Source organism: Dermochelys coriacea, chromosome 14 (assembly GCF_009764565.3).
Source record: "Dermochelys coriacea isolate rDerCor1 chromosome 14, rDerCor1.pri.v4, whole genome shotgun sequence".
Taxonomy (NCBI): Eukaryota; Metazoa; Chordata; order Testudines; family Dermochelyidae; genus Dermochelys; species Dermochelys coriacea.
In genome coordinates, this window is record NC_050081.1 from 23203027 (window position 1) to 23230927 (window position 27901).

Here is a 27901-nt window from a genome sequence, read left to right on the forward strand (position 1 = left end):
TTGTTAAGAACTCTGAAATGTTTGTAACTTGGAACAAAATGTTATCGTGGTTCTTTCAAAAGTTTACAACTGAACAGTGATTTAATATAGCTTTGAAACTTTACTATGCAGAAGAAAAATGTTGCTTTTTAACATTCTTAATTTAAATAAAACATGTTTCCTCACCTTGTCGAATCCTTTTTTAAACTCTCCCTTTATTTTTTTAGTAGTTTACATTTAACACAGCACTATATTGTATTGGAGGGGGGAAGGGGTTTGTTTGTTTTTGGGGGTCTCTGCTGCTGCCTGATGGTTACTTCTGGTTCCAAATGGTGTGTGTGGTTGACTGGTCAGTAACTCTGGTGTTCGTATCTCTGAGGTTCTACTGTAGTTCTAACATGTTACTGTTAGCATTTCTCAGTCATGCTCCCCCAGTGCCAAGCATGCCCAGCACAAAAAAGATTTAAAGTCAGAAAATGTTTTCAGTGTTGTAGCCATGTCGGTCCCAGGATATTAGAGAGGCAAGGTGGGAGAGGTAATATCTTTCATTGGACCAACTTCTGTTGGTGAGAGAGACAAGCTTTCAAGCTTCACAGAGCTCTTCTGTGGGTCTGGGAAAGGTACTCATACTAAACAATCCATTCAACCTTGTGTTTAGCTGTGACGCTCTGAGTACTTTTCCTAGAGCTGAAGAAGAGCTCTTACTTCACCCACTGTGTCTCTCTAAAGTCAGAAAAAGCTCGCAGATGAACATGAGTTTTTTTTTAAAGAACTGACACCTCACAGGTAACTTTGCAAATCAGTTTTAGAAGTATGGGGCCCGATTCTGATCTCAGTGACATTGGTTTAAATGCAGACTAACCCATTGGCTTTCAGTAGTGTTACTTTGGATTTACCAAAAAATAATTGTGATCTCTTTCTTTCTCTCTGCCTGGCTCTCCCACACCCTGGTTTTTTAATCCTTAACATATTTGCAAGAAAACAGTATCTTTGTTATTCCAACTCTTATCTGTTCCTGTGTGTTGTGCCTCATTTGAAATCATAATGTCTTTTTCTGACAACTGTCCTTGCAGAGGATTCTGACTTCAACTGAGGAATAATTTAAGAGCATCATATAATATATTAGTGTGTTTGACATGGCATCAGCAATAATCGTATTATCAAAGAACGTTAGCAGCCAATGTAGTAATAAACCAGAGAATCCCTGATGCAATCAGAACTTTACATGAAGTTCACACGCACACTAAATGTTTCTGTGGCTGTCCTATTTCTATGAATAGAATTTCAAGTTCCTTAATGGACTTTGTCTCCCATCCCATCCCAAGTGGTGGGATTTATGCGCTAGTTTTGTCTATTTATTGAGAGAAAACTGGTTTTAAATGAAGAGATCTGTTGATGGGGGTTGTTGCAAAGAGCTGCTACTTTATTTTTACTGTCTCATTGGTCATGTGCAATTGAGATAGAAGAATTAGGGTTTTTATTTTATTTGCTTTGCAATTGGGGTTTTATAAACACCTCAAGTGGAATTCTCAAAAACGTTCCACATTGGTCTGAATATAATAAGAACATAAGAATGGCCATACTGGGTCAGACCACAAGTCCATCCAGCCCAGTATCCTGTCTACCGACCATGGCCAATGCCAGGTGTGCCAGAGGGAGTGAACCTAACAGGTAATATCTAGTGATCTCTCTCCTGCCATCCATCTCCACCCTCTGACAAACAGAGGCTAGGGACACCATTCCTTACCCATCCTGGCTAATAGCCATTAATGGACTTAACCTTCATGAATTTATCCAGTTCTCTTTTAACCCCTGTTATAGTCCTAGCCTTCACAACCTCCTCAGACAAAGAGTTCCACAGGTTGACTGTGCACTGAGTGAAGAAGAACTTCCTTTTATTTGATTTAAACCTGCTACCCATTAATCTCATTTGGTGGCCCCTAGTTCTTATCTTATGGGAACAAGAAAATAACTTTGCCTTATTCATTTTCTCCACACCACTCATGATTTTATATACCCCTATCATATCTCCCCTTAGTCTCCTCTTTTCTAAGCTGAAAAGTCCTAGCCTCTTTAATCTCTCCTCATATGGGACCTGTTCTAAACCCCTAATCATTTTAGTTGCCCTTTTCTGAACCTTTTCTAATGTCAGTATATCTTTTGTGAAATGAGGGGACTACATCTGTATGCAGTATTCAAGATGTGGGCGTACCATGGATTTATATAAGGGCAATAAGATATTCTCCGTCTTATTCTCTATCCCTTTTTTAATGATTCCTAACATCCCGTTTGCTTTTTTGACTGCCGTTGCACATTGCGTGGGCGTCTTTGGAGAACTATCCACAATGACTCCAAGATCTTTCTCCTGATTAGTTGTCACTAAATTAGCTCCCATCATGTTGTATGTATAGTTGGGGTTATTTTTTCCAGTGTGCATTACTTTACATTTATCCACATTAAATTTCATTTGCCATTTTGTTGCCCAATCACTTAGTTTTGTGAGATCTTTTTGAAGTTCTTCACAATCTGCTTTGGTCTTAACTATCTTGAGCAGTTTAGTATCATCTGCAAACTTTGCCATCTCACTGTTTACCCCTTTCTCCAGATCATTTATGAATAAGTAGAATAGGACTGGTCCTAGGATTGACCCTTGGGGAACACCACTAGTTACCCCTCTCCATTCTGAAAATTTGTTCCCTGTCTTTTAACCAGTTCTCAATCCATGAAAGGATCTTCCCTCTTATCCCATGACAACTTAATTTGCGTAAGAGCCTTTGTTGAGGGACCTGGAAATCTAGGTACATTATGTCCACTGGATCCCCCTTGTCCACATGTTTGTTGACCCCCTCAAAGAACTCTAATAGATTAGTAAGACATGATCTCCTTTTACAGAAACCATGTTGACTTTTACACAACAATTTATGTTCTTCTATGTGTCTGACAATGTTATTCTTTTTACTATTGTTTCAACTAATTTGCCCAGTACTGACATTAGACTTACCGGTCTGTAATTGCCAGGATCACCTCTAGAGCCCTTCTTAAATATTGGCATTATATTTGCTATCTTCCAGTTATTGGGTAGAGTAGCTGATTTAAAGGACAGGATACAAACCATTGTTAATAGTTCTGCAATTTCACATTTGAGTTCTTTCAGAACTTTTGGGTGAATGCCATCTGGTCCCGGTGATTTTTACTGTTAAGTTTCTCAATTAATTTCAAAACCTCCTCTAGTGTCACTTCAATCTGTGATAATTCCTCAGATTTGTCACCTACAAAAGACGGCTCAGGTTTGGGAATCTCCCTAACATCCTCAGCGCTGAAGACTGAAGCCAAGAATTCATTTAGTTTCTCCGGGATGACTTTATCGTCTTTAAGTGCTCCTTTTGTATCTCGATCGTCCAGGGGCCCTACTGGTTGTTTAGCAGGCTTCCTGCTTCTGATGTACTTAAAAAACATTTTATTACCTTTCGAGTTTTTGCCTAGCTGTTCTTCAAACTCTCTTTTTGGCTTTTCTTATTATTTTTTTACATTTAATTTGGCAGTGTTTAATCCTAGTGAGGTCAGTGGTAAAAATCCCTTTGACTTCAGTGGGGGCAGAATTAGGCCACTGCTGAGTGGTAATGACAATCCTAGCCTAGATTCCAACAAATTATGACCTATTATCATTTTGAGTGCATCCCCTTGGAGGCCCAGTGACCGCCATACTGAAGTCGGTGACAAATCTCCCATTGATTTCAGTAGGTGCATGATTGAGCCCTTGATCAGGGTGCTGTTTCTACTGAAATTATTGTTGACAATCCTCTATCTTCCACAAGCAGATGATGTTTGTATGCTGCTTGGCTCTATTTCATTTCCATATAAGTGTATGCCAATGGAGGATAGCTGATGACACTTTCCACTTCCATTTCCATTAAGGAAGTGTTAGCAGTTGTGTTGTCATTCAGCTTTTACCATCATGCTTACATAAACCATTGATCAAGTAAGTAAAAAAAAAGCAGCATAAGAAATATACTATTGATACTTAGCAAGTTGGACAACACAGGAATGGCTTAGTGCAAAATATTTGCTTTTATAATGGAATTATTACATAACATTTTGTGGTCAGGTTTTCAAAGGAGAATGTGTTAAATTGCGTCACTGTTTCTTTGTATTCAGAACTCAAAAGCAGTCACAAATCATGATCTTTATACATTTCATTTTATAGGCACAATAAAGTACATACACAAATTATCATGCCAATTTGGGCTCTAAGAAAAAAACCTGAAATATGGCTTTAAAAATATTAAGGGTAAAATTCAAGTTGAGATCCTTCAAACAATCTCAAACTGGAGATTTGAGAACAATAATGGAACAGATTAATTTTGTATCAAAGACACTGATGTAAAAATACAGGCACCAAATAATAAGGTCTTATGAATGCTAGCATAGAGGTCTGCTGTTCAGTTTCACATATATAGATAAAGTTAAATACTGAATTTGGGGGGGAAAAAAAAGAATATTTGCACTGATCTAAAATGTGTCCATTGAATAACAAAGCGGATTAATGGTCTGGTTTTTCTGGGTGTTTTTTTTTGTTTTTGGTTTTGGTTTTTTTGTTCTCTTTTCAGTAGAACTCAAGGTTAGACTCTAGTTCTGACCGAGGTCAGAGACAAGTGCCATAACGGGATGAAGTCTTCTAAACAAAAGATGGGAGGGGATTGGAGTCCATGTGATCCTATACCATTTCTCATTCAGAGGATGCTCCTTGGGTGGTCTCCTATAGCAGGCTCTTGGAGTAGGATTAAGGAGAAAAGGCATATTTCTTAAGGAGGCAGCAAGCAATGGGATGGCTTCTTCGCGGTGAAAGAAAGTGCAAAGAGAGGAGCAAATTTTATATTTCTGACATCATGGTTATATCGTCTCATTCTTAACAGTAGTCTGGGGAGGAGCCTGTCTTTGCCATTGTTACTCAGGACTACTCTGAACGTCTAAGAAAATAGGGAGCAACTATGAATGAATTTACATACCAGTTGTGCCCTTGGCAATTTTTCTACCACTGTAAAATTAGATCTAATCCAGAGGAGTGCTGGTCAGTCAGGGTTTGTTTCACTTTTAGTTTTTCTCCTGTTCCACAAGGTGGCATTGCAATCTAATAGCCTTTCTCTAGGAACTCATTCATTGATGGACCTAGTTAGATGTGTATATAAATCTCTCCTCTGTTTTTTCCACCAAATGCATCCGATGAAGTGAGCTGTAGCTCACGAAAGCTTATGCTCTAATAAATTTGTTAGTCTCTAAGGTGCCACAAGTACTCCTTTTCTTTTTGCGAATACAGACTAACACGGCTGCTACTCTGAAACTAGTTAGATGTGTGTCTAGTGTTCATTTCACTTATCTTTTGATAAAGGTTTCTGAAGAAGTTGAAACTAAGACTCAAGCTACTGTAGAGTAAGTTGGGAACAGACTTCCTTTTTATCTTAATGAATCACCAAAGAATTTGAATTTTAATGCAGCGTTTTTGCCAAACTTACTAGTTTGTTTTTAGTTTTCAGGAGGCTTCAATTATTTTAAAATAGAATAGCCTGGATTATATAAGGTTTCCTCTAGAAAGAAATGATTCATGTAGACTGTGGCCTTTTCCTGCCAGACTCTACAATCCCTCTGTTCTCAGTAATAGTTATTTTTGCCATGAACTTAATTTGCTTTATAAATTATGGATGACATTTACTCAGGTTTGTTCCTCTGACGTACATTGTGTGTTTAGATGAGCAAGTCTCCATCAATTTATTTATTTATTTTTAGAGCAGTGAAGGTCTAGTGTGACATTAAATCAACCTTTCCTTCAGTCTGTTTCTCAGAAAGGTTACCTATATTCTTCCCGAAAGCTGCATTGGTTCTGAGTCACCTGTCCATGGTTGAAAGTGATTAGTTTTCTTGGCCTGCCGAGTTGTATGTTTCTCTGTGTGTGTTTTTCCTCTTGAGTTTCTTCCATTTTTAAGAAATGCTGTCCAGAAAGGTGTTTCTTGTGAACAACTGAGACACAATGCTACAAACAAAAGAAGGGTATTGTGTACAAAGTGCAAATTGGACCAGCAGCACTGCTCCCTCAACAGGATGGTGTGGGACAGGGAAATTGGAGCCTCCGCTTTCCTGCTTTTTAGCACTAAGGTTAAAATCGGTGTATTCCATATAGCAAGACCATGTTAATCATTTCTCACAATCAAGGAATCTGAACTTCCACTGCAATGAAGCTAAAAGACTGCAGCATTGTATTTGATGCAGTGATGGATTAGAAGAACCTAGTTTATGCCATTTTTACACACAAGGGCACATGCACAATCAGATACCTATGACAGTTGCTCGGGTTTGTTCCTCTGATTTACAAAATATAACAAAAAGCAAGTAAGCTGCAACATGAATGGAGTTTTGGTTCAAGTTTTAGCTTTCTTGTCTTTTGCTATATGCTGTCTTTATACAGCACATGGTTTCCTTCTTTTCTTCTTGTATTAGAAACATCGTCCGCACCTCAGTAATGCATTCCTTCTCTAATCTGTTTTGTTACTTTATGTGAAAATAGACTGTAACTGAACATTAAAACATCCACGTACAAGTTTTCATTGTATATAACATTTGCTACAGCTTTCTGTAGTAATGCTTGCAAACTGTACAGCTCACAATAGAGAGGAAGGATGGTTCACTAGCCTAGGACTTGGGAGACCTAAGTTCAATTCCCTGCTTGGCCACCGACTGCCTGTGTGACCTTGGGCAAGTCCCCAAGCCTCATTGTACCTCAGTTCCCTATCTCTGAATGCAGACAGTAGCACTGCCCTGCCTCACAGAGGTGTGTGAGGATGCATACATTAAAGATTATGAGGTGCTCAGATACTGTGGTAAAGGCAGGCAGGTAAGCGTCTGTTTCTGTAGGGTGCACTGTTAGGATGTTCGGACACTATTCATTTATATTGCAGTAATGTCTAGAGGCCCCACTCAAGGAGCAGGGGCCCACTGCTTTACGCACACATGATAAAAAGGCAGTCCCTGCTCAAAGGAGCTTACAGTCTAAAATGACAGCAGCAGTTTCATCTAAAAGTGCAGCGTGGAATGGGGAGCTGGAGGTACAGGAGCAGTGACAAGAAAGGTACCTGTTGTAGCAAAATGACATGAATGATTTGTCACAACATTCACAAAGGAGGACAGAGAATTGATTCAAGAGTCAGAAACACGTGTTCCAAGGGGTGGAAGAAGAAACAATGAAGGGGATCACTCGGGTCAGACCAGAAGAAAAGCTAAGGAAAGGGGTTTAGAATTAAGTTGGTTTAAAGTCTGGGTTAAAAGTATTTCCAGGTACCACAACCTCTCTGGTTGTCCTTCCTGCCAATTTCTGTGGCTTTACACCACACTTTAAATGCTTTCACAGCAGGGAAGAAGAAAAGACCCATGCATGCATGAGGGGAAACTCATCTGTTACTTGCTGTACAGGTGCAATGTGAAACAGTGATAGGAACAATGCTGTCAAATGGAGACAGTATACTGAGGAGAAAAGGAGAACAACATTTTCCCCTCTAATCTTTTGGATAACTAAAAAATAAACAAAAACAAATGGGATGAGTCAATTGTGCTGTTCAGTGCGAAAAAATGTAAGGTAATGAGGCAAGGCACAGATTTCAAAACACAATACAGTAGAATCTCAGAGTTACAAACACCAGAGTTATGAGGTCAACTACACACCTTGTTTGGAACCAGAAGTACACAATCAGGCAACAGCAGAGGTGAAAAAAAGCAAATACAGTATAGTACTGTGTTAAACATAAACTGCGGGGGTGGGGGGGAGAAGGGAAAGCAGCATTTTCTTTGGCATAGTGATGTTTCAAAGCTGTAGTAAGTCAATGTTCGGTTATAAACTTTTGAAAGAACAACTATAATGGTTTGTTCAGAATTATGAATATTTGCATTACAAACAACCTCTGTTCCCAAGGTATTCGTAACTCTGAGGTTCTGTTATACATTTTCAAACCTATACATTAGCAGCTGCAAAATGTAAATCTGTAGTAGGATCTAGGGACAAGAGAGGATGGCTCTCAAACCTTTGGCACAATCCTAGGAAACAGCTGAAGCAACGAGTTCTGGGTTTATAAATAAAGGCATTGAATTCAAGTCAGAGGAGAATATTCTAGTGCAGCATCAGTAACTGATGAGACTAAGGTCTACACTGTGTGTGTGGGGGGGGGATCGATCTAAGATACGCAACTTCCAGCTACGAGAATAGCATAGCTGAAGTCGACGTATCTTAGATTGACTTAGAATCGCTTACTTTGCGTCCTCGCAAGCCTCTGCCCTGTCGACTCCACTTCCGCCTCTCGCCATGGTGGAGTTCCAAAGTTGTCGGCAGAGCGATTGAGGATCGATTTATTGCGTCTACACTAGATGCGATAATCATCCCCATAGATCGATCACTACCCGCCAATCCGGCAGGTAGTATAGACGTACCCTTAGTTTGGAGTAATGTGTGAAATTCATTCAGATCATCTGATTTAAAAGTATCTGATGGAGAAACAGGTACACTGGATCACAATCGGAATAATTAATTGGAATGGAGAGAACTATACAGAAACAAAGTATTTAACCATACATAGTATATAAATAAAAATACAGAATAATGCATGCAATGCACTACCCTAGCAGTGACAGGAGCAATGTGAATGAGTTACTAGATACAGTTTGTAGAACAGTTAGTTATGAATAGAGCTGGTTGGAAAAATGAGCTTCTTCCTGGGTAAAATTTCCTTTTTTTGGTTGGAAATTCAAATATAGAAATTAGAGCTGTCAATTAATTGCAGTTAACTCGCGCGATAACTCAAAAATTAATCTCGATTACAAAAATTAATTTGATTAATCAGTTTTAATAGCACTGTTAAACAGTAGATTACCAACTGAAATTTATTAACCCTTTTGGATGTTTTTTCTACATTTTCAAATACATTGGTTTCAATTACAACACAGAATACAAAGTATACAGTGCTCACTTTATATTATTATATTACCAATATTTGTACTGTAAAAATTATAAAAGAAATAGTATTTTTTCAATTCACCTCATACAAGTACCATAGTGCAATCTCTTTATCATGAAAGCACAACTTAAAAATGTAGAATTTTTTTGTTACATAGCTGCACCCAAAAACAAAACAATGTAAAACTTCAGAGCCTACAAGTCCACTCAGTCCTACTTCTTGTTCAGCCAATCGCTAAGAAACAAGTTTGTTTACATTTACGGAAGATAATGCTGCCCGCTTGTCACCTGAAAGTGAGAACAGACGTTCGCCTGGCATTTCTGAGACCAGCATTGCAAGGTATTTATGTGCCGGATATGTTAAACATTTGTATGCCCCTTCATGCTTTGGCCACCATTCCAGAGGGCATGCTTCCATGCTGATGATGCTCATTAAAAAAAAATTATGCGTTAATTAAATTTGTGACTGAAGTCCTCGGGGGAGAATTGTATGTCTCCTGCTCTGTGTTTTACCCCACATTCTGCCATATATTTCATGTTATAGCAGTCTCAGATGATGACCCAGCATGTTGTTCATTTTAAAAACACTTTCACAGCAGATTTGACAAAACACAAGAAGGTGCCAATGTGAGATTTCTAAAGATAGGTACAACACTCAACCCAAGGTTTAAGCATCTGAAGTGCCTTCCGAAATTTGATTGGGATGGGCTGTGGAGCATGCTTTCAGAAGTCTTAAAAGAGCAACAGTCCGATGAGGAAAGTACAGAACCCGAACCATCAAATAAGAAAATCAACCTTCTGCTGGTGGCATCTGACTCAGATGATGAAAATGAATATGCATTGGTCTGAACTGCTTTGGGTCGCTATTGAGCAGAACCCATCATCAGAATGGACACGTCCTCTGTAATGGTGGTTGAAACATGAAGGGACATATGAATCTTTAGTGTATCTGGCACATAAATATCTTGCAACGCTGGCTACAACAGTGCCATGCAAACGTATGTTCTCACTTTCAGGTGACAATGTAAATAAGAAGCGGGCAGCATTATCTCTTGCAAATGTAAACAAACTTGTTTGAGCGATTGGCTGACCAAGAAGTAGGACTGAGTGGACTTGTAATATCTAAAGTTTTACATGGTGTTTTATTTTTGAATGCAGTTATTTTTGTGTACATAATTCTACATTTGTAAGTTCAACTTTCATGATAAAGAGATTGCACTACAGTACTTGTATTAAGTGAATTCAAAAATTCTATTTCCTATTTGTTACAGTGCAAATATTTATAATAAAAAATAAATATAAAGTGAGCACTGTACAGTTTGTATTCTGTGTTGTAATTAAAATCAATATATTTGAAAATGTGGAAAACATCCACAAAAATTTATATAAATAGTATTCTATTGTTTAACAGCGCGATCAATCATGATTAATTTTTTTAGTCGCTTGACAGCCCTAATGGAAATACTTCAGCCGAAAACCGAAATAATTCACTGGATGACTAAACTTTTGATAGCAAAGCCCCATATTTTAAGGGCATAAAAGATTGATGGAGAACGGAGTCTCTGGGACTCATCTGCAAAGGTATAAATCACACACTCTATAAGATCTAATAAAGGTTAGGCCCATTTAGTGAGCAACAAGTGGTCAGTTTTTTCTCTTGTGAAGGAGGGAGAGTGGAGCACAGTATGCCTATGAGAGTAAAGGGTGGGTGAGGAAAAAAACAGGCAATAGACAGAAATTGGTGCAATAAAAGATATTACTTCACCCACCTTGTCTCTCTAATAGACACCTAGTTAATTACATTTACATATGCAGCTGTTCAAATAGACCAAACTTCACCAGTGCTTGTTTGCACCTAGCAGATTTGGAGCAGCTGTTGGCAACCCACATACTGCTAAACTGGTACAATCAGCCTAAGCTGAGAGGCCGAGCACCTACCTCACCCAAGCAGTCCATCATCCCAAAAGGCCAAGTAATTAGTTATATTTGAATATAAAAAGGAAAACTTGGAATTGTCTGAAATATTCAGGGGTAGCTGCTTACAGTTTTGTTTCCTAGGATACATCTCAGAATTAAATCACCAATTTGTATTTCCAGAAATAATGCTGAAACATGTCAATCGGTAGATTATCAGAGTCAGAGACTAACTTGATTGTGCCCATTCTTTCATAGCATGGTGGCTTTGTTTTTTGTTTTTTATCATGGCTTCCATGTCATGACTTTGAATTGCTTTTAAAAAGTCCTGATTAACTATTTGTAAAAAAGTAATTTTTTTAATGTTATGATAGGATTTTGAAACGCTGCTTCAGTCCTTTGCTCCTCACTCAACCTGCAGTAGACAGGAGAGTCGTGGAGGCTGCATTCTCAGTCCCTCAGAGGACTTAGCACCTTGTGTTCTTTTCAAGGCAGATGCCTCCAGCCCTTATTAGCGGGAAGGTGGTGGTAAGGAACTAGAGCAGAGGTGGGCAAACTGCAGCCCACGGGCCACATCTGGCCTGCGGTACCCTCCTGCCTGGCCCTTCAGCTCTCGGCCAGGGAGGCTAGCCCCTGGCCCCTTCCCTGTTGTACCACCTCTCCCCAACAGCCTCAGCTCGCTATGCTGCCAGTGCTCTGGGCGGCGGAGCTGTGAGCTTCCTGCCTGGCCAGCGCGGCTGCGAGAGCTGCGGCTTGCCGCCCGGTGCTCTAGACTGCGCGGCAGTGGGGCTGGCTCCGGCCGGGCGGCATGGCTGCCAGTCCTGGTGCTCTGAGCTTCATGGTATAGGGGGGGGTGGGGGGGAGGGTGGATAAGGGGCAGCATGTCCAGGGAGGCAGTCAGACAGGGGATGGTTGGATGGGGTGGGGTGGGGGGCGGTCAGGGGACGGGGAAACGGGGGGTTGGATAGGCATGGGAGTCCCCTGGGGGGCCTCTCAGGATTGGGGTATGGGTCGGGGGTCTCCTGGAGGGACGGTTGGATGGGGGGTCAGAGGTTCTGAGGGGGGCAAGAAGTGGAGGTGGGCAGATAGGGGGCAGGGGCCAGGCTGTTTGGGGAGGCACAGCCTTCCCTACCCGGCCCTCCATACAGTTTCGGAACCCCAATGTGGCCCTCAAGCCAAAAAGTTTGCCCACCCCTGAACTAGAGGAAGCAGTTTTGGAACTGCTAGCAGTTATCTTCGAGAACTAATGAAGGGCAGATGAGGTCCCACAGGACTGGAGACAGGTCAGTCCTGGGTCTGGTATATCTCAGGTGGTATTCAGTGTTTTCATTACTGTCTGGGATAATGGAGTGAAGAATGTGCTTATAAACTTTTTTGATAACATTAATCTGGGAGGGGATGCAAGCACTTTGGAGGAAAGGATTAGAATTCAAAACAACATCAAATGTATAACTACAAAATGGGGAATAACTGGCTGTGTGGTAATACTGCTGACAATAATCTGGGAGTCATAGTGGATCAAAAACTGAATACGAGTCAGCAATGTGCTGCAGTTGTAAAAAAGGCTAATATAATTCTGGGGTTTATTAAGAGGAGTGTTGTGAAAATAAGGCATGGGAGGTAATTTTCCACTCTGCTCAGCACTGATGAGACCTCAGCTGTGTCCAATTCTGGGTGCTACTCTTTAGGAAATATGTGGACAAGCTGGAGAGAGTCCAGAGGAGAGCAACAAAAATGACAAAAGGTTTAGAAAACCTGATCTGTGATGGGAGGTTAAAAACTGGATATGTTTAGTCTTGAGAAAAGAGGACACGGGGGGAGGAGGGGGGAGAGACAAGTGATAAGTTTCTAAATATGCAAAGAGCTGTTCTAAAGAGGACAAGGTAGGAGTCTGTCACTGAAAGTAGGACAAGAAGTAAAGGGCTAAATCTGCAACAAAGGAGATTAAGGTTAGATATTAGGAAAAATAAGGGTTGGACAAACACCTGTCTACATGTATGATGTGTATGTTGTTCTGCCTCAGTGCGTGGGGTTGGGCTTCATGAACTCGCAAGATCCCTTCTGCTCCTGCATTTCTATGATTCTGGGAAACACATTTTATACTTTTTTTTTACAGCCCTTTATGGATGATCACTTCAAAAAATACCTATTTCCCTCTAAACAACCTCTTCAGAAAAATGTTTGAAATAATGTTAGTCTTTTGATGATTATTTTCCACTTCCTTGGATGGACAAGTTTATATCACATAGGCCATAAAAATGGTAGGCAGTGTCTGTATTGTAGTTTGCTGAACACATTGTCTTGCCCATGAGTTGGCTAGGTTGAAATGCCCTTCACCTGTTCATTAACTGTCTGTTTAAAAGTGTGCATGCAGTGTTAGTTAAGAGCATGGATGGGTTTTTATTTTAGGTGGCGGAGGATGTGGGGGGAGATCAGTTTCTTATCTTTCTCATTATCAAGCAGAAGCGACTGCTTAGAGCCTGATTTATTTATCTAATAAACTGGCTCTGGTATCGTCTAGGAAATGCTTACATTTTTCAGCTAAGAAATCCTAGTAACAGGCAAACAGGGTCCTGCACTCAGGTCTGGAGTAACAACAAAATGAAGGTCAGCTAATATCGCTGTTATTTTCTTTCCCGGTGGCCATGACAGCAGAGGTGGTTTATTTGAAGATCCCAGACTCAGAGTCATTGCTTGCATTGTTAGCCTCCTGAGTATTTTAGGCTGTGCCAACAGTTTAGGATATTAATGTATTCTACAGATCAGTGAACGAAGAATTCCTCTGCACTTCTTTCTTTCGATTTTTTTTTCCCGCCTTCTCCATGCACTTTGTTTGCAGTGTCTTTGTCTAGTGGATGTTGCTGGGCATTTCTAATGAGAAAGCAAAGAATTGCTGTGGAGGAGAAGCAGGGGGAGGGTATGTTTAGCACTTTCAACATTTTAAGGTGAAGTTTTTACAAGATGGTCAGGTGCATAGAAATTCCTCTGGTTTGGGAATGCAAATATACAGTAAAAAGCTCCCTTTTTGACATGTTAAGCTCCTTGATTTGCTTCCAGCAAGGAGAAAATACTATATTTTTCTCTGCAGGATGCTATGCCTCAGTGCTTCTTTAGTATTCACCCCAGGTTCATTACCACAGCCACCTCGCAGCCCACCCTGAGCAGCTGTTAAAAGGGGGCAAAATTAAAGCAATTCCTCCTACTGGTGACTTACTGCCAGGCAGTAATTAGGTTCTGTTTGCAGGAAGCGTTATCACAGGGAAGCTCAGAAAATGGGAGGGATGGGGGGATTGAGTGGAATGGATTTATTGAGACTGTCACAGGATTTATAGAACGGCAGCTCAATGGAAATAAAACCTGGTTTCATGAAGAGACAGTTATCTAATAATAATGAAGCAGGTCAGGGAAAGGAATCTGAACAGGTTTTTTAATATATTCTGGTTCCCTAGCAGGAATTGTACTTATACTTAAATTTTTTTAAATATATTCTTTGATCCCTCATGGAAATGTTAATGAGCCAAAAACGGCTAAAGAGCTCTCCAGACATTGCCCTGCTTTGGAGAAGGGTGGAATGAAACGCAGACCCTGTCGAGGGCTGCTGACACACAAGAAGTCCCTTTGTTTCCTGTTTTATAAACCAGAGACATGTCTAAAATTGCAGGGAAAATGCGAGCAGGCTGAAAAGGCTGCACAGAAGGCAAGGCATTCTATATTTAAAAGAGAAAAATTGTCAACTGGCTATTAATGCTTTGGTCTGACTGGCAGTGTACTCTGTGTGTTTGAAGTCCAGAATGAAGGTACTCTGAAGATGTAAGCGGGATGCTTTTAGGCTGTCTTTCACTTAGACTTAATTAAGAAACTTTCAGGCTTTGTCTCTAGGGGGCCCATTACGTGTGAAGCTCCAGCCCACTCTGAATAGCTGGCTCAGCTTGGAAAGTGTATACATGCACGCTGCTTTTGTGTTTTGTTGCTAAACTGAAGACAGTAGCAAGTGCAAGCTTGGCATTGCTAGAGGTCAACCTCTGTTTATAACAGTAAACCCACATCCCCCAACAGAATGCTAGAGCAATTGTCTGAAACTTCCTACAGAACCCAAAACTACCCAGCCTTTATAGCCGACATATATGGGTAAACAAAACAATTAGTGAGGGGTAGAAGAGGTTTTGTTCATCAGTCTTAATGGTGGGTTGGAGGTTAAACCAAAAGGGCAAACACTGTTCTTTAAGAAATTAATGTCTGTGTTTTATAGAGGGAGGAATACTAGCCTTCAAATTTCATGGGGTTATTAGATTATTAGCTTTTAGAGAAATGACTTGAACTAACTAATATAGTAATCTTGAACATCACCTAAAAGAATCTAATCTTGCTAACGTTAAAGTGGCTTATTTCAAAGCCAGTGGAATAATAATTTGTGACGCTTTCTCCAGCAAGCTGAGACCAATTCCCGATAAATATTGAAACTCTTCACATGATTTCCTGTCTTCACATCTCTTGGCTGTAATGGACCAATACCGACATGGTTTGCATCTTTATTGAAAATGTCAGTTCAGAAAAACCCAGTTTGACTAACACCGATGAAGAGATGATTATGGAAGGTAATTAGCTCATCTGTAGTAAATCATCCCTCTCAATCTTCTGAGGCACAAATGTGGGCCCTGTCTACAGCCACAACCCAAAATGAGGAACAAATTATAGGTTGCTAGCCCAGAAAATGTGAAATAATTAATAATGCACGTCATGCTGTAAACTTACATGGAGCTTGACAAACATAGGTAGTCTGTTCCCTTCCTTTGAGATTTGCAATCCACGTTACGCAAGGCAAGACCCCATGTATCAGTGCAGGATAGGGAGATGGGGGTGTTTCTGAAGATGAGCAGCAAGTGGCAGGATTGCTTGAAGAGGTGAATTTCAAATAGGGTTTTGAAGGAGGAAACAAAATGGATGCTTCGTGGACAAGGACCAGAAGTAAGATGACTTCTGATTGAAGGGGCAGCATAAGAGAAGGTACCAAGCCAGCAATCAGAGAGCAGCTTTGAGGAAAAGACTTGAGGAGTGCAGACAGTAGCGCGTCATAATGAGAGATGAGACATGGTGAGGAAAGACTGAGGAGTGATTGCATAGGGTGTGGTAGGTGAGAACAAGAAGTTTGAATTTGATTTGGCAAGTAACAGAGATTACCCAGTGGAGGTAGTCAAGAAGTGGTGATGTGGTGGATGGAGAGGACTACTCGCAAACAATGCTGTTTTGGGTAGTTTGTCAGGGGATGGCTGAGGTTTGATTAGTTCAGCCCCAGGTTGTTATGGAGATGATGTCATTAGCATAGAAAACATTTATCTGTAATCACAGTTTAATTCAGTGTTCCTGATATAAATTATAATTAAATGAGAACACGAAGGTGAATTTAGATTTGAAATGAGAGACAGGTCAGAGGTATGATTGTCACATCTATGTGAAGATTCTGTCTTTCGCCTCACCCCTACCTGTTTGCCTGTCTGCCTGCCTGCGGACACCCCCATGCATTTGCTTAGCAGGGAGTTTGGTTAATTCTTAGACTGAGTCTTTGTGATGCCACATTGCCTCTTCCATCTGTCGCTGTGTCTGCATGTAAAGGATGAAAGGCAAATCTTCTGTAAAATATCTTGCTTCACCATAAGGGGCACAAACTTTAGCAGCATCTTTTATTCATTCACCTTGCAACTCCACAGGATCAGAGAAAACCACCCACTTCATAGATTCCAAAACAGCGAGGGACCATTGTGATCATCTAATTTGGCCTTCTGTATAACCCAAGCCATATAGAACTTCCCAAAAACAATTCTTAGAGCTGAACTTTTAGAAAAACATCCAATCTTGATTTAAAAATGGTCAGGTAAGGAGAATCCACTGTGAGTGACCTATGGTAAGTTCCAATTGTTAATTACTCTCACTGTTGAAAAGTATGCCTTATTTCCAATCCATATTTGTCTAGCATCAACTTCCAGCCATTAGATCACGTTATAGATTGAAGAGGCCATTATTAAATATTTGTTCCCATGTCGATACATCCAGACTGTAATCAAATCACCACTTAACCTTCTCTTTGTTAAGCTAAATAGATTGAACTCCTTGAGTCTGTCTATAAGGCATGTTTTCTAATTCTTTAATCATTCTCGTGGATCCTGAACCCTCTCAAATTTATCAACATCCTTCTTGAATTGCACACACCAGAACTGGACACAGGATTCCAGCAGCAGTTGGATCATTGCCAAATACAGAAGTAAAATAATCTCTCTACTCCTACTCAAAATTCCTCTGTTTATACATCCAATGATTGCATTAGTTCTTTTGGCCACAGCGTCACACCTGATTGTTCACCACGACCCCCAGATCTTTTTCAGAGTCCCTGCTTACAGGGTAGAGTCCCCATTCTGTAAGTATGGCCTCCATTCTTTGTTCCTAGATGTACAGTTACATTTAGCCATATTAAAATGCATATTGTTTGCATGCACCTGGTTTACCAAGCTATCCAGATGGCTCTATATCCGTGACCTGTGCTCGTCATTATTTACTACTCCCTGCATTTTTTTGTCATCCGCAAATTTTCAGTGGTGATTTTGTTTTCTTCCAAGTCATTGATAAAGGTGTTAAATAGCGTAGGGCCAAGAGCCAATCCCTGTGGGACCCCACTGGAAATACACCTGCTCTGTAACGATTCTTCATGTGCAGTTACATTTAGAGGACTATCAGTTAGCCAGTTTTTAATCCATTTAATGTGTACCATGTTCATTTTATATTACACTATTTTTTAATAAAAAAAGGTCAAGGTCAAACTGCCAGGGCCGGAGAGACTTCTGGACCCATCAGTTCTCTGTGAACCGTGAGAATTTATAAATGCCATATGGTTTCCAGCCCATGCAGGTCTCTTTGTGCTGCACCACTTATAAGCTCCTTATGAATCCAAGAACATAGAAATTTTTTCATTATGGCTCTTAATAGTAGACTGCTCTGGAACAATGAGCAAGTGTTGCAGTCCTGCTGAAGTGCTTAGACTAAGAACCATATCAGAACCACAGTACCTGTAAAGGCCATTAGCCGTGAAACATTCCTTAACATTAAATGAAAAAATTAATTTTAATTTCACTTCAAAGTGAAAAATTAAGGACTTAAAAGTCAGGAAATTCTAAATGTTGGGTTCTTACAGAAATATTAACTGTACTATAAGATTCATCCTGAATATTTGTTGTCAGATCTTTAATTACATAAACTAACATATTTAAAAAAAGAAAACACTGTATATGAACATTAACATTTGAATTTGCTGTTGTCTGTGTGCTGAACTTCTCTACCTCAATCTTGCATTAATTTTTTTCTTTTAATAACACCTAATAAATGTCAGCCTTTAAGCAATGTAGAAAATTTTAATAACACCTGTTGGTGGAAAAAATAGAATCTAAAATGATTTTTACTGATACCAAAGATCTAACAGGAAGATAACTAACTCTTCTATGTTTTTCTGCTTCTTACTTTTGGATCTTTTCAAGCTGTGTGTTTAGGCATTATGTTCAGATAGATTTTTGAGTTTGATAAATGTTTAGTTAAAATTAATCACCAATATGTATCATTGGAGGAAACCTGAGGTTTGATTATGAAAGAAATAGGATTGAAGTGCAGAGCTGGATGGATTCTCACTCTGTCTCTGCATCCTACCTTTTTGATGTATATTGAGAGGCAGTCTGGTCCCCAGGACCTTGGTAAATTTTCATCTTACTATTATATTCTTCATTTTAGTTATGGTTCTTACAGGCTATAATTTCTTCTCTCTCTTGGTTCCCCATTTGCTTCTCTTAGGTCTCGTCTACATGGTGTGTTAGTGTGCACAGCAGCAAACCAAAGTGTGATTACAGTTCACTAAAAGTTCCTTTAAAGTGCACTGTACCAACGTCCACAGAACAAGTTAGGCTATGTCTACATTGTGAGCTAGGGGTCTGATTCCCAGCTTGCCTAGAAATAATCATGCTAGCTCTTGTGTGAGTTAGCATGCTAAAAATAGTAGTGTAGCTGCACTAACCTGGGCAAAGGCAGCAAAGACATGGGCTAGCAGCCCCCTAGTCTGCATCCACGGGGTTCAGGTGCATTTGTACTTGGATCTGATTTTCCTCCCACTTACGCTGAATGCAATCGGGATTAGCTCCATTTTAGTCCATGGAGTATAAGTTAAAGGTGAATCAGATAAACAAAAGAAATCATATTTTTCAATTCTCCTCATACAAGTACTGGAGTGCAATCTCTTTATCGTGAAAGCACAACTTACAAATTAGAATTTTTTTTTTACATAACTGCACTCAAAAACAAAACAATGTAAAACTTTAGAGCCTACAAGTCCACTCATGCCTACTTCTTGTTCAGCCAATTGCTGAGACAAATAAGTTTGTTTAATTTATGGGAGATAATACTGCCTGCTTCTTATTTATAACGCCACCTGAAAGTGAAAACAAGTGTTCACATGGCACTGTTGTAGCCGGTGTTGCAAGGTATTTACATGCCAGCTATGCTAAACTTTCAGATGTCCCTTTATGCTTCAACTTGTACATTGTACATCTTTTGACTTTTTTTTACAGTGCAAATATTTGTAATCAAAAATAGGTTTTAGAGTAGCAGCCGTGTTAGTCTGTATTCGCAAAAAGAAAAGGAGTACTTGTGGCACCTTAGAGACTAACAAATTTATTTGAGCATAAGCTTTCGTGAGCTACAGCTCACTTCATCGGATGCATTCCGATGAAGTGAGCTGTAGCTCACGAAAGCTTATGCTCAAATAAATTTGTTAGTCTCTAAGGTGCCACAAGTACTCCTTTTCTTTTTAATCAAAAATAGTAATTTAAAGTGAGCACTCTACACTTCATATTCTGCATTATAATTGAAATCGGTATATTTGAAAATGTATAAAAACATCCAAAAATACTTATAATAAATTTAAAATGGTATTGTTTAACACTACCATTAAAACTGCAGTTAATAGTGATTAATTTTTTTTAATTAGAGCCTAGAGCCTATATATCTGCCCTGAGGTCAGGTGGTTAGACCTTTGCTTGTAGATTGGCTGGACTCTTAGGAAGTGTAGATAATGACCTCAGGGGACTCATCAGGCTCAGAAATAACTCATCACAGGCAGGCTAAGAGAACTAGAAACCTGAGAACCAAGGGTTGAGGGCTACTAGGGTGATCAGAGGAACGGAGAACCTGCCTTACAAGAGGAGACTTACAGAGGTTGGCTTGTTTAGCCTAACACAATGAAGGCTGAGGAGAGAAATGATTGCTCTATATAAATACATCAGAGAAAGAAATGCCTTGGAGGAAGAGGAGTTAAGTTAACGGTCAATGCTGGCACAAGAACAAATAGATATAAACTGGCCATCAACAAGTTTAGGCTTGAAATTAGATAAGGGTTTCTAGCCATCAGAGGAATGAAGTTCTGGAACAGCCTTCCAAGGGGAGTAGTGGAGTGGGGAAAAAAACCTAATTGGCTTGAAGATTGAGCGTGATAAGTTTATGGAGAGGATGGTATGGTGTAGTTGCCTCCAGTGGTGTGTGTCCCATTCATAACTGCAATTAGGAGATATTGCCAACTTCCAAAAATGGGACACTAGCACAGGAGGGCTGAGTTACTATAGAGAATTCTCTCACAGGTGTCTAGCTGTTGGGTCTCACCCACATACTCAAGGTATAACTGATCACTATATTTAGGCTCAGGAAGGAATTTCCACCCAGGTCAGATCATCAGAGAGACTGGGTTCTTTTTGCATTCCTTTGCAGCATGGGCCCCGAGCCACTTGCTGGTTTGAGCTAGAGTAAATGGTGGATTTTGTGTAACCTGAAGTCTTTAAAACAAGATTTGAGGATGTCAGTAACGCAGCCAGAGGTTATGGGCCTGTTGCTAGAGTGGGTGGGTGAGGTACCATGGTCTGTGTTATTCAGGAGGCCAGACTAGATGATCCCTTCTTGCCTTAAAGTCTGAACGTCTATATTTCCATGGAACGTAGGGAGCTGTGAGTAATGGAACTTATTGATAGCTTGATGGGAGATGTGTAGTATCTCAGATAAGTCATTTCCTGCAAGATGTAAGGAAAACTTTAGTGATCTAAGCTGCTGGCAATAGGGAGCTAATGATCTTTTCATCCATCTTTAGGTGTGTTTATGGCCCCCATTACTATAGTATGGCTGTGTCTCACAATCTTTAATGTAGTTATCCTCACAACTCCCCTGTGTGGTAGGCAGTTCTGTCACCCCCAGTATATAGATGGGGAACTGAGGCACAGACAGACTGCAGCTATGTCTTCGCTGCAGAGTTTACCTGGGTAGGGCATTTGGGATAGCTAAACCCACTTGCAAGCAGCCACGCTACATGGCCACACCCGAGTCATACCCATGTGTCCACTGCAGTAACCTTGTGAAAGGATTTCTCGTGGTATGTTCTAGGATTGAGCTACTCTATGAACTGTTTTGTGGTGCATTGTGGGACATCTGTTCTTCCCAACATCCTGTGCAGAAGTATTCTTAGTCCTTCAGCATAGCAACCTGAAGCACTTCCAGCTCTGCACGCACCTCACTTCTGTCCACTCCAGCCTCTTCCAGAGCATGGATCAGCACAGGGTGACAAACTGTTCCTACTTGTGGCTGCACTGTTAATGCAGCAGGATGCAGTGGAAAGCATTTTGGCAGCAGCTTGCAGTCCTCAGAAAGTGGAGGTGGCAGTTCTTGGCGAGGAGATTGCCGGCTAGATGCTGACGTTGCAGAGTGGAACCAGCTAATGCAGGTTGCTGTCGCTGTGGATTCCCCCATGCCAGTGGGCCCCCAAACTTTTGAGGGTTGCACCCTTTCTTACCCCAGTCCCCGCCTCGCTGGGGCCGGGAGCGAGGTCGTGGCTCCAAGAGAAGGTTAAGGTGGCTGAGGCAGGAGCCGCAGCTGGGTGTAGGACTAAAGGTGGGGTGGACCTCTGCCCTGTGCTGATGGATGGTTACGGCACAGGACGACAAGCACTGAGTGGTGGGACTACATTGTTATGCAGATCTGGGATGACCAGCATTGCCTCCATAATTTCCTCATGAGGAAGGCCCTCCACCTTGGACCTGTGTGAGCCACTTGCCCCAGCTTCCAGCACAAGGACACGTAGATAAAGGAGGCCATATCAATCCAGAAGCAGGTTGCTATTGCCAGACCGCTACAGGTCAGTGGCTAACCATTTGGCAAGTCAATTGTTGGTGCAGTAGTGATGGAGATTTGTGAGGTGATTTTTGCTGTGGGTTAGCCATGCGCGGTGGACATTGCTAATATTCCCAAAATAACAACTGGCTTTGAGAGAATGCAGCCATCATGGCATACGGGGCCATTGTTTGCCCACCGCAAGGGGCACATCAATATGTCAACCAGAAAGGATTCTGCTTGATCATTATGCAGGCCTTGGTTGACCATAAAGTCAGATTCATGAACGCCAACTTAGGATGCACCAGCAGGGTGCTAACTCCAAGGTGTTCTGTAAATCTGGACTTTACCTATTTGGAGAAGAAGGCACGTTATTCCTTCCAAATAATATGGCTATCAGTGGGGTGTCTGTGCCTGCTGTAACTTTAGGGGACCCAATCTACTCTCCGTTGCCTGGAAGCCGTACCCTGGTGTATGAGCACTTGGCAGAAGAAGATTTAATTACATAAGTAGTTGCAGAACAGTAGTAGAATGTGCATTTGGCCAACTAAAGGCAAGATGGCGCTGCTTACAAAACCATTTGGATGCAAGTGTGCCCAATGCCATAATATAAAATACTGCCTTAAGAACAAATACAGTCAGCCAAGCTGCTAGTCAGTAAAATATGTAAGCAGTAACAACATTGAAAAGTGCTATGTGCATGAAAACGGTCACAGTGATGCCAGTCTGTGTGTTATCATCTCACTGGTAATGGAATTGCACACTGTCAGCATAGCCTTTTCTCCTTTCCTCACGGGTGCATGGGGGTCGAATGAACAGGGTATATCTGCTCATGCGTACTTCCATCCTCGGACTGCCTTGACTGACTCATTACCCACCCCATCCCAGAATTGTCCAGTAGCTGCTTTGGCTGCAGGACATGCTAGCATGTAGGAGAGTCCACTGGCAATGGTGCTGGTGCAGACACTTGTGTCCAGAGCTTGCTGCTCGTCATGGCGATCAGCTACTCAAACAGCTCCCTCTGTTGCCATCCGTCCTCCTCCTTTGTCCTTCAGTTGTGCTCTAGGGACTCCACTGTCACTTTGTCCTTCCTCTCCTACCCCAGCTGCTCTTATGCAATTCAAGGTGCCTCTCTGACCTGCACCCAAAGTCACCATGCATTTCTTGCAGCAGATCACCCCTAATCCATTTTCTCTTTCCCCAAGGGACCTGTGTGGCTGCCTTAGCCCAGCAGGGATGGAAGGTATTGCCAAGGCAATGAAAGAACATATTACTTTTTTTTTCTTATCATGGACAAAAGTATATCTACCCTTTTACATTCTGTGTCACGGCAAGGCCACAAATCAACACTTGGGTAGGCCTTTATTTCAGCTCTAAACATTAGCCTGGTCAGCAGCAGCTCCATCCATGTTATCAGCCCACAGAGACTATGGAAATAATTTCATATTTAGTTTACTTGAAAAAAAAATAGAAGTTTTTTGGACTTGGGAGAGGGGGAAAGTCATTGGACTAGGATCTGCTACTAGTTATAGTCTTAGCAGTATTTCAGTCAGCACTGAAGAATGTTAATCTGCTGGAGATCCCAGATTTGAAGAGAACAACTCTTCAAGTCCTCTGGTAGAAGACCATCTTTGTACGCCAAGGAGATATTTCATTGCCTGGTGACTGATCAGCAAATCAATGTCTGGAAGTGGCTAGTAAGGGGTGGGCATAGAAAGTTTGCCTTGCGCGGGAATCTCCTGTATTCAAAATCTGCAAGCATCATCAGCCAAGATCGGGGAATAATTTACTAGATAACTTGGTGCACATAAGCAGGATGTTGAACTGGGATGCAAAGTGTTCTAACAGATCTGCCTTTTCACACACACCTGCCACCTGGACAGCGTGCCAGAAGTACCAAGAAACCCAGCACCAGAGTACTTTCCCACTTAGTACAGCTGGTGGGACGTAGCTAGAACCCATCTATAATGCTAGTACCAGTACTGACAATGTGCCTGTGAGAGAGAGGTGCACATTAATGTCAGATAAGCATGTAATCCCATTTTTAAGTAATTTGTTAGCAGTAATCAGTTAAATCCTAGGTAGAATAAATCACTAGTTGCATTCTTAAATGTTTTTCTCCTGTTGGGATCACAACTGAAGCAAAGTCTGCCTCATAGCACATAATATCCTCCATAACAATTATTGAATTGCTTACTATCTGGCAATACCCTCCCTCTTGCACAGTAATTTCCCCACTAAAAATAACAAAGCTTACCCACCTTCTCCCCTTTTTTTTCATTCCCAGTTGGATTCACAAAGCCTGAATTGTAATAATTCTGCTTAAGTGCTTTGTGGTGAATTCATAGTGAGCAACCAGCTTCTGAATCTTGGAAGATGACAGGAAGACAGTATGCTTTGTGTCTAGGTTAAGCTCAAGGAGAGGTTTTATAAAATTAACCTGGGCCATTTTGTTTTTTGTAGCTGTGAACGAATTCTGCCTTGGTCATACTGTATGCTTCTGTAGCATCACACAGGGTAGCCTAGGAACAAATAATAAATAATAGGAAGGGGCAGTTTCCTTTTCTGTCACTACATCTTGTATGAAAGCAGAAGAGGAGAGCGATATTAAATTACTATCTGGGAGGGTTACCTGAAATGTGTATTTTGAAGATCCATGCACAAGGGGCATGGCCAGATGTGGCCATAACATCACTGTTATTACCAGCAGCCTGAGCTATTACCTGTGGAGAAGAGATTTTAAAAAATCCAGTTATGGGCTATGATTTATGGGCTACCAATAAAGTCCCCACAGGTAGGGTTTAAAAGACGCCACATTACCATGACATCTGGTGGCTGGTCAAAGTTCCCACTGACTTAGAATGGGGAACCCAGGATGTATCTCTCAGAACAAGTAAGGGATTTATGGGAAGCTTGAATTCTTCCCAGAGCATTTCCTTAATTGCAGTCAATCCTTTGCTAGGTCTGAGGAAATGTAAAGGCTCAGAAGTTTTGCCTAAGGCTGTATATGTTGTCAGTGACCACTGGTTGGCCATTCATCTTGGGTAATGAAGTGGAGGGTTTTATTCAGTTGCCAAATGCCATGTCCTGCTCAGGTAGAGCAACAACTCCCTATCCAGTAACTTGTTTCTGTCTTTGAGATGGGTCTCCTGGCTCAGGATGATGCCTGCCAGGTAGGATTGCCAACTTTCTAATCACACAAAACCGAAGACCCCTGTCCAACCCCTTCTCTGAGGCCCTGCCCCCGCTCACTCCATACCCCCATCACTCACTCTTCCCCACCCTCACTCACATTCACCGGGCTGGGGTGTGGGAGGAGGTATGGACTCTGGGCTGGGGGTGCAGGCTGTGGGGTGGGGCCAGGGATGAGGGGTTTGGGGTACAGGAGGGGGTTCTGGGCTGGGGCAAGGGATTAGGGTGCAGGAGGGTGAGGGTTCTGGCTGGGGTGTGGGCTCTGGGGTGGGGCCGGGGATGAGGGGTTTGGAGTGTCGGAGCGGACTCCGGGCTGGGCTAGGGAGTTGGAGTGAAGGAGGGGGGCTCTGGCTGGGACCAGGGATGATGGGGTTGGGGTACAGGAGAGGGCTCTGGGCTGGGCCAAGTGGTTGGGGTACAGGTGAAGGCTCCAGCTGAGGGTGGGACCGAGGCTGAGGGGTTTGGGTTTCAGGTGGGCTCTAGCCTGGGACAGGGGGTTGTGGTGCGGGGTCCCAGCAGCACTTACGGTGGCTCCAAGGAAGCGACCACCAGGTCCCTGCAACCTCTAGATCATGGGTGGATAGGCAGCTCTGCACGGTGCATGCTGCCTTCACACCCGCAGGCACCGCTCCCCACAGCTCCCATTGGTTGCAGTTCCGGCTAATGGGAGCTGCAGAGCCAGTACTTGAGGTGGGGGCAGCACACGGAACCTCCCAGTCCATGGCCCCTCCAGCATCTAAGGGCTACAGGGACCTGGAGGCCACTTCCGAGAACAACATGGAACTAGGGCAGGTAGGGAGTCTACCTTAGCCCCGGGCCTCCGCTATGCCACTGACCAGACTTTTAATGGCCCGGTCGGCAGTACTGATCAAAGCCACCAGGGTCCCTTTTTGACCAGGTGTCCCAGTCGAAAACCAGACGCCTGGCAAACCTACTACCAGGAGTTTGCGAAGCGTAATTAGCATTTCTTCCCCCATTTCATAGGACCGTTGATACACTCGATAATCCATAAAGTGAGTCTAAGTATATTAGCTGGCTTTGTACCTTAATTGGACGATAGATTGCTATGTATTGGTGTGCAGGGATGACAGCCCAGACAAGTGTGCTCCCCAAGAAGGCCAGGGAGTGCACCGAGTTCGGCAGCAATTCTCATTGAAAAAGTTTGCTTTAAAAAGCCCGGATACAAGTGAGGCATGAATTTGCACTATCTGGTTAGAGAACCACCATTTCAGACTCACATGAGTGGGAGTCAGGTCAAGGCAGCTGTGTACAGATAAGCAAGGAAGGGAGTATAGATGGGGTGGAGAAGGGAGGAAATTAGAAAGGGGAGAGTGAGGTTGTGGAGAAGGGGAGAAATCCCAATAGGCACATCTAAAGGTTGCCCACATGGGATTAATTTAATTGCCCACAGTGGGTGCCTTTTCAAAGCTTTCCAGTTGTCCCCTATTTCTTATCATTGGTATAGGGAATCCCTAGACAATGTTGCAATAACGTGATATACAAAGGCAATGGAAACATTTTTGAAGGTGTCTCCCGCAACCGTGTTCGGATATGGCTGCACTGGTCTGCATTTCTGGTCTTATGGATGGTAGATGATTCCCTATGCTGTAATTTTGTAGAAAGGAAAATTTTCAAATATACCCTTTAGTGAAAAGGCCTCTTGGCGTGTGGATAGGAGTTGGGGTGTAAATCTGTCTGCATTATTTGTATAAGGCTGCTGGATAGTGGTCTTGAATAGTGCTGGATAGTATCTTGCTTCTTGCTTGAGACTTACCTTTGCAATTGTTGGAGCTTGATAAAAACCAAGGTAGTTTCAACAAAGGAGGTCTTGAGGGTAAAGGCACATCGGTTCTGTGCTGGAAGATTCTCAGCTGCTCTCTCTGCCCAGCATACAGTCCAAGAGCTACTCCTGGGGGAATACTGCACCACTGCGCACGCACAGAATTCATGTCCTCTGCAGATTTTTTTTTTTTTGCTTCCCTGCAGAAAAATGACTTTCTGACAGGGAAGCAGAGCAAGAGCAATCATGCACCACTCCCTAGCTGCACAGGTACATTGTTCAGGCACCTGGAGTAACTGGTGGAGAGGTAAATCACCCCAGGGCTGTGGAGACCCCAGCCAGTGGCTCCTACCCTGAGCCAGGATAAGATGCTCGTCCCGGCTGGGCTGGAGGCAGAAGAGGATGGGACTTCCTCTTCCCCTGCAAGGAGTGGCTGGGGCTGGTCAGACCCACCACCAGAAACCTCCCCCAGCTGCAGGAAGCTCAGTATCCTCCCCTGCTTCCTGCCCCCCACAGTCCTCAGCTTCAGGGGGAGGAGTCATTGTATGGGGAGCTGTTCCCCCATCCGCCCAACCTCCGTGCATCTGGACCTCCCATACCCAGACACCCCTGACAAGCCTGACCCTCACCCAGAACCCCCTAGTCCTCTATATCTGAACCCATCCCATTGAACCTCAACCCCTGCATCTGGAGCACCCCTGCACCCAGACCCTCTGCCTCTGGACCCCCACACTTGCACCCAGACCACCCCCCACTGAACTCTCTGCACTCAGACCCCCACCCTGACTAGCCTGAGCCCACACATACAGACCCCCATGCCACTGACCCCCAACTAGGTGCACCCGGACCCCCACCCCACCAAGCCCCACTCC

The 27901-nt window shown here is 42.3% G+C and overlaps 1 protein-coding gene across 8 annotated transcripts in view; it reads left to right on the forward strand.

Annotated features, from left to right (window-relative positions):
- Window positions 1-27901, forward strand: part of STX8 (syntaxin 8) — a 172761-nt gene that overhangs the window by 114016 nt on the left and 30844 nt on the right. Inside the window, exon 8 of one of the 8 annotated variants that reach the window (XM_043496332.1) lies at window positions 17680-17877. The exons of the other annotated variants lie outside the window; for them this stretch is intronic. Coding sequence (XP_043352267.1) covers window positions 17680-17735 — 56 coding nt within the window. The 3' untranslated portion in view covers window positions 17736-17877. Of the gene's footprint in view, window positions 1-17679; window positions 17878-27901 lie in introns of those variants that run through there. 8 annotated transcript variants of the gene reach the window in all.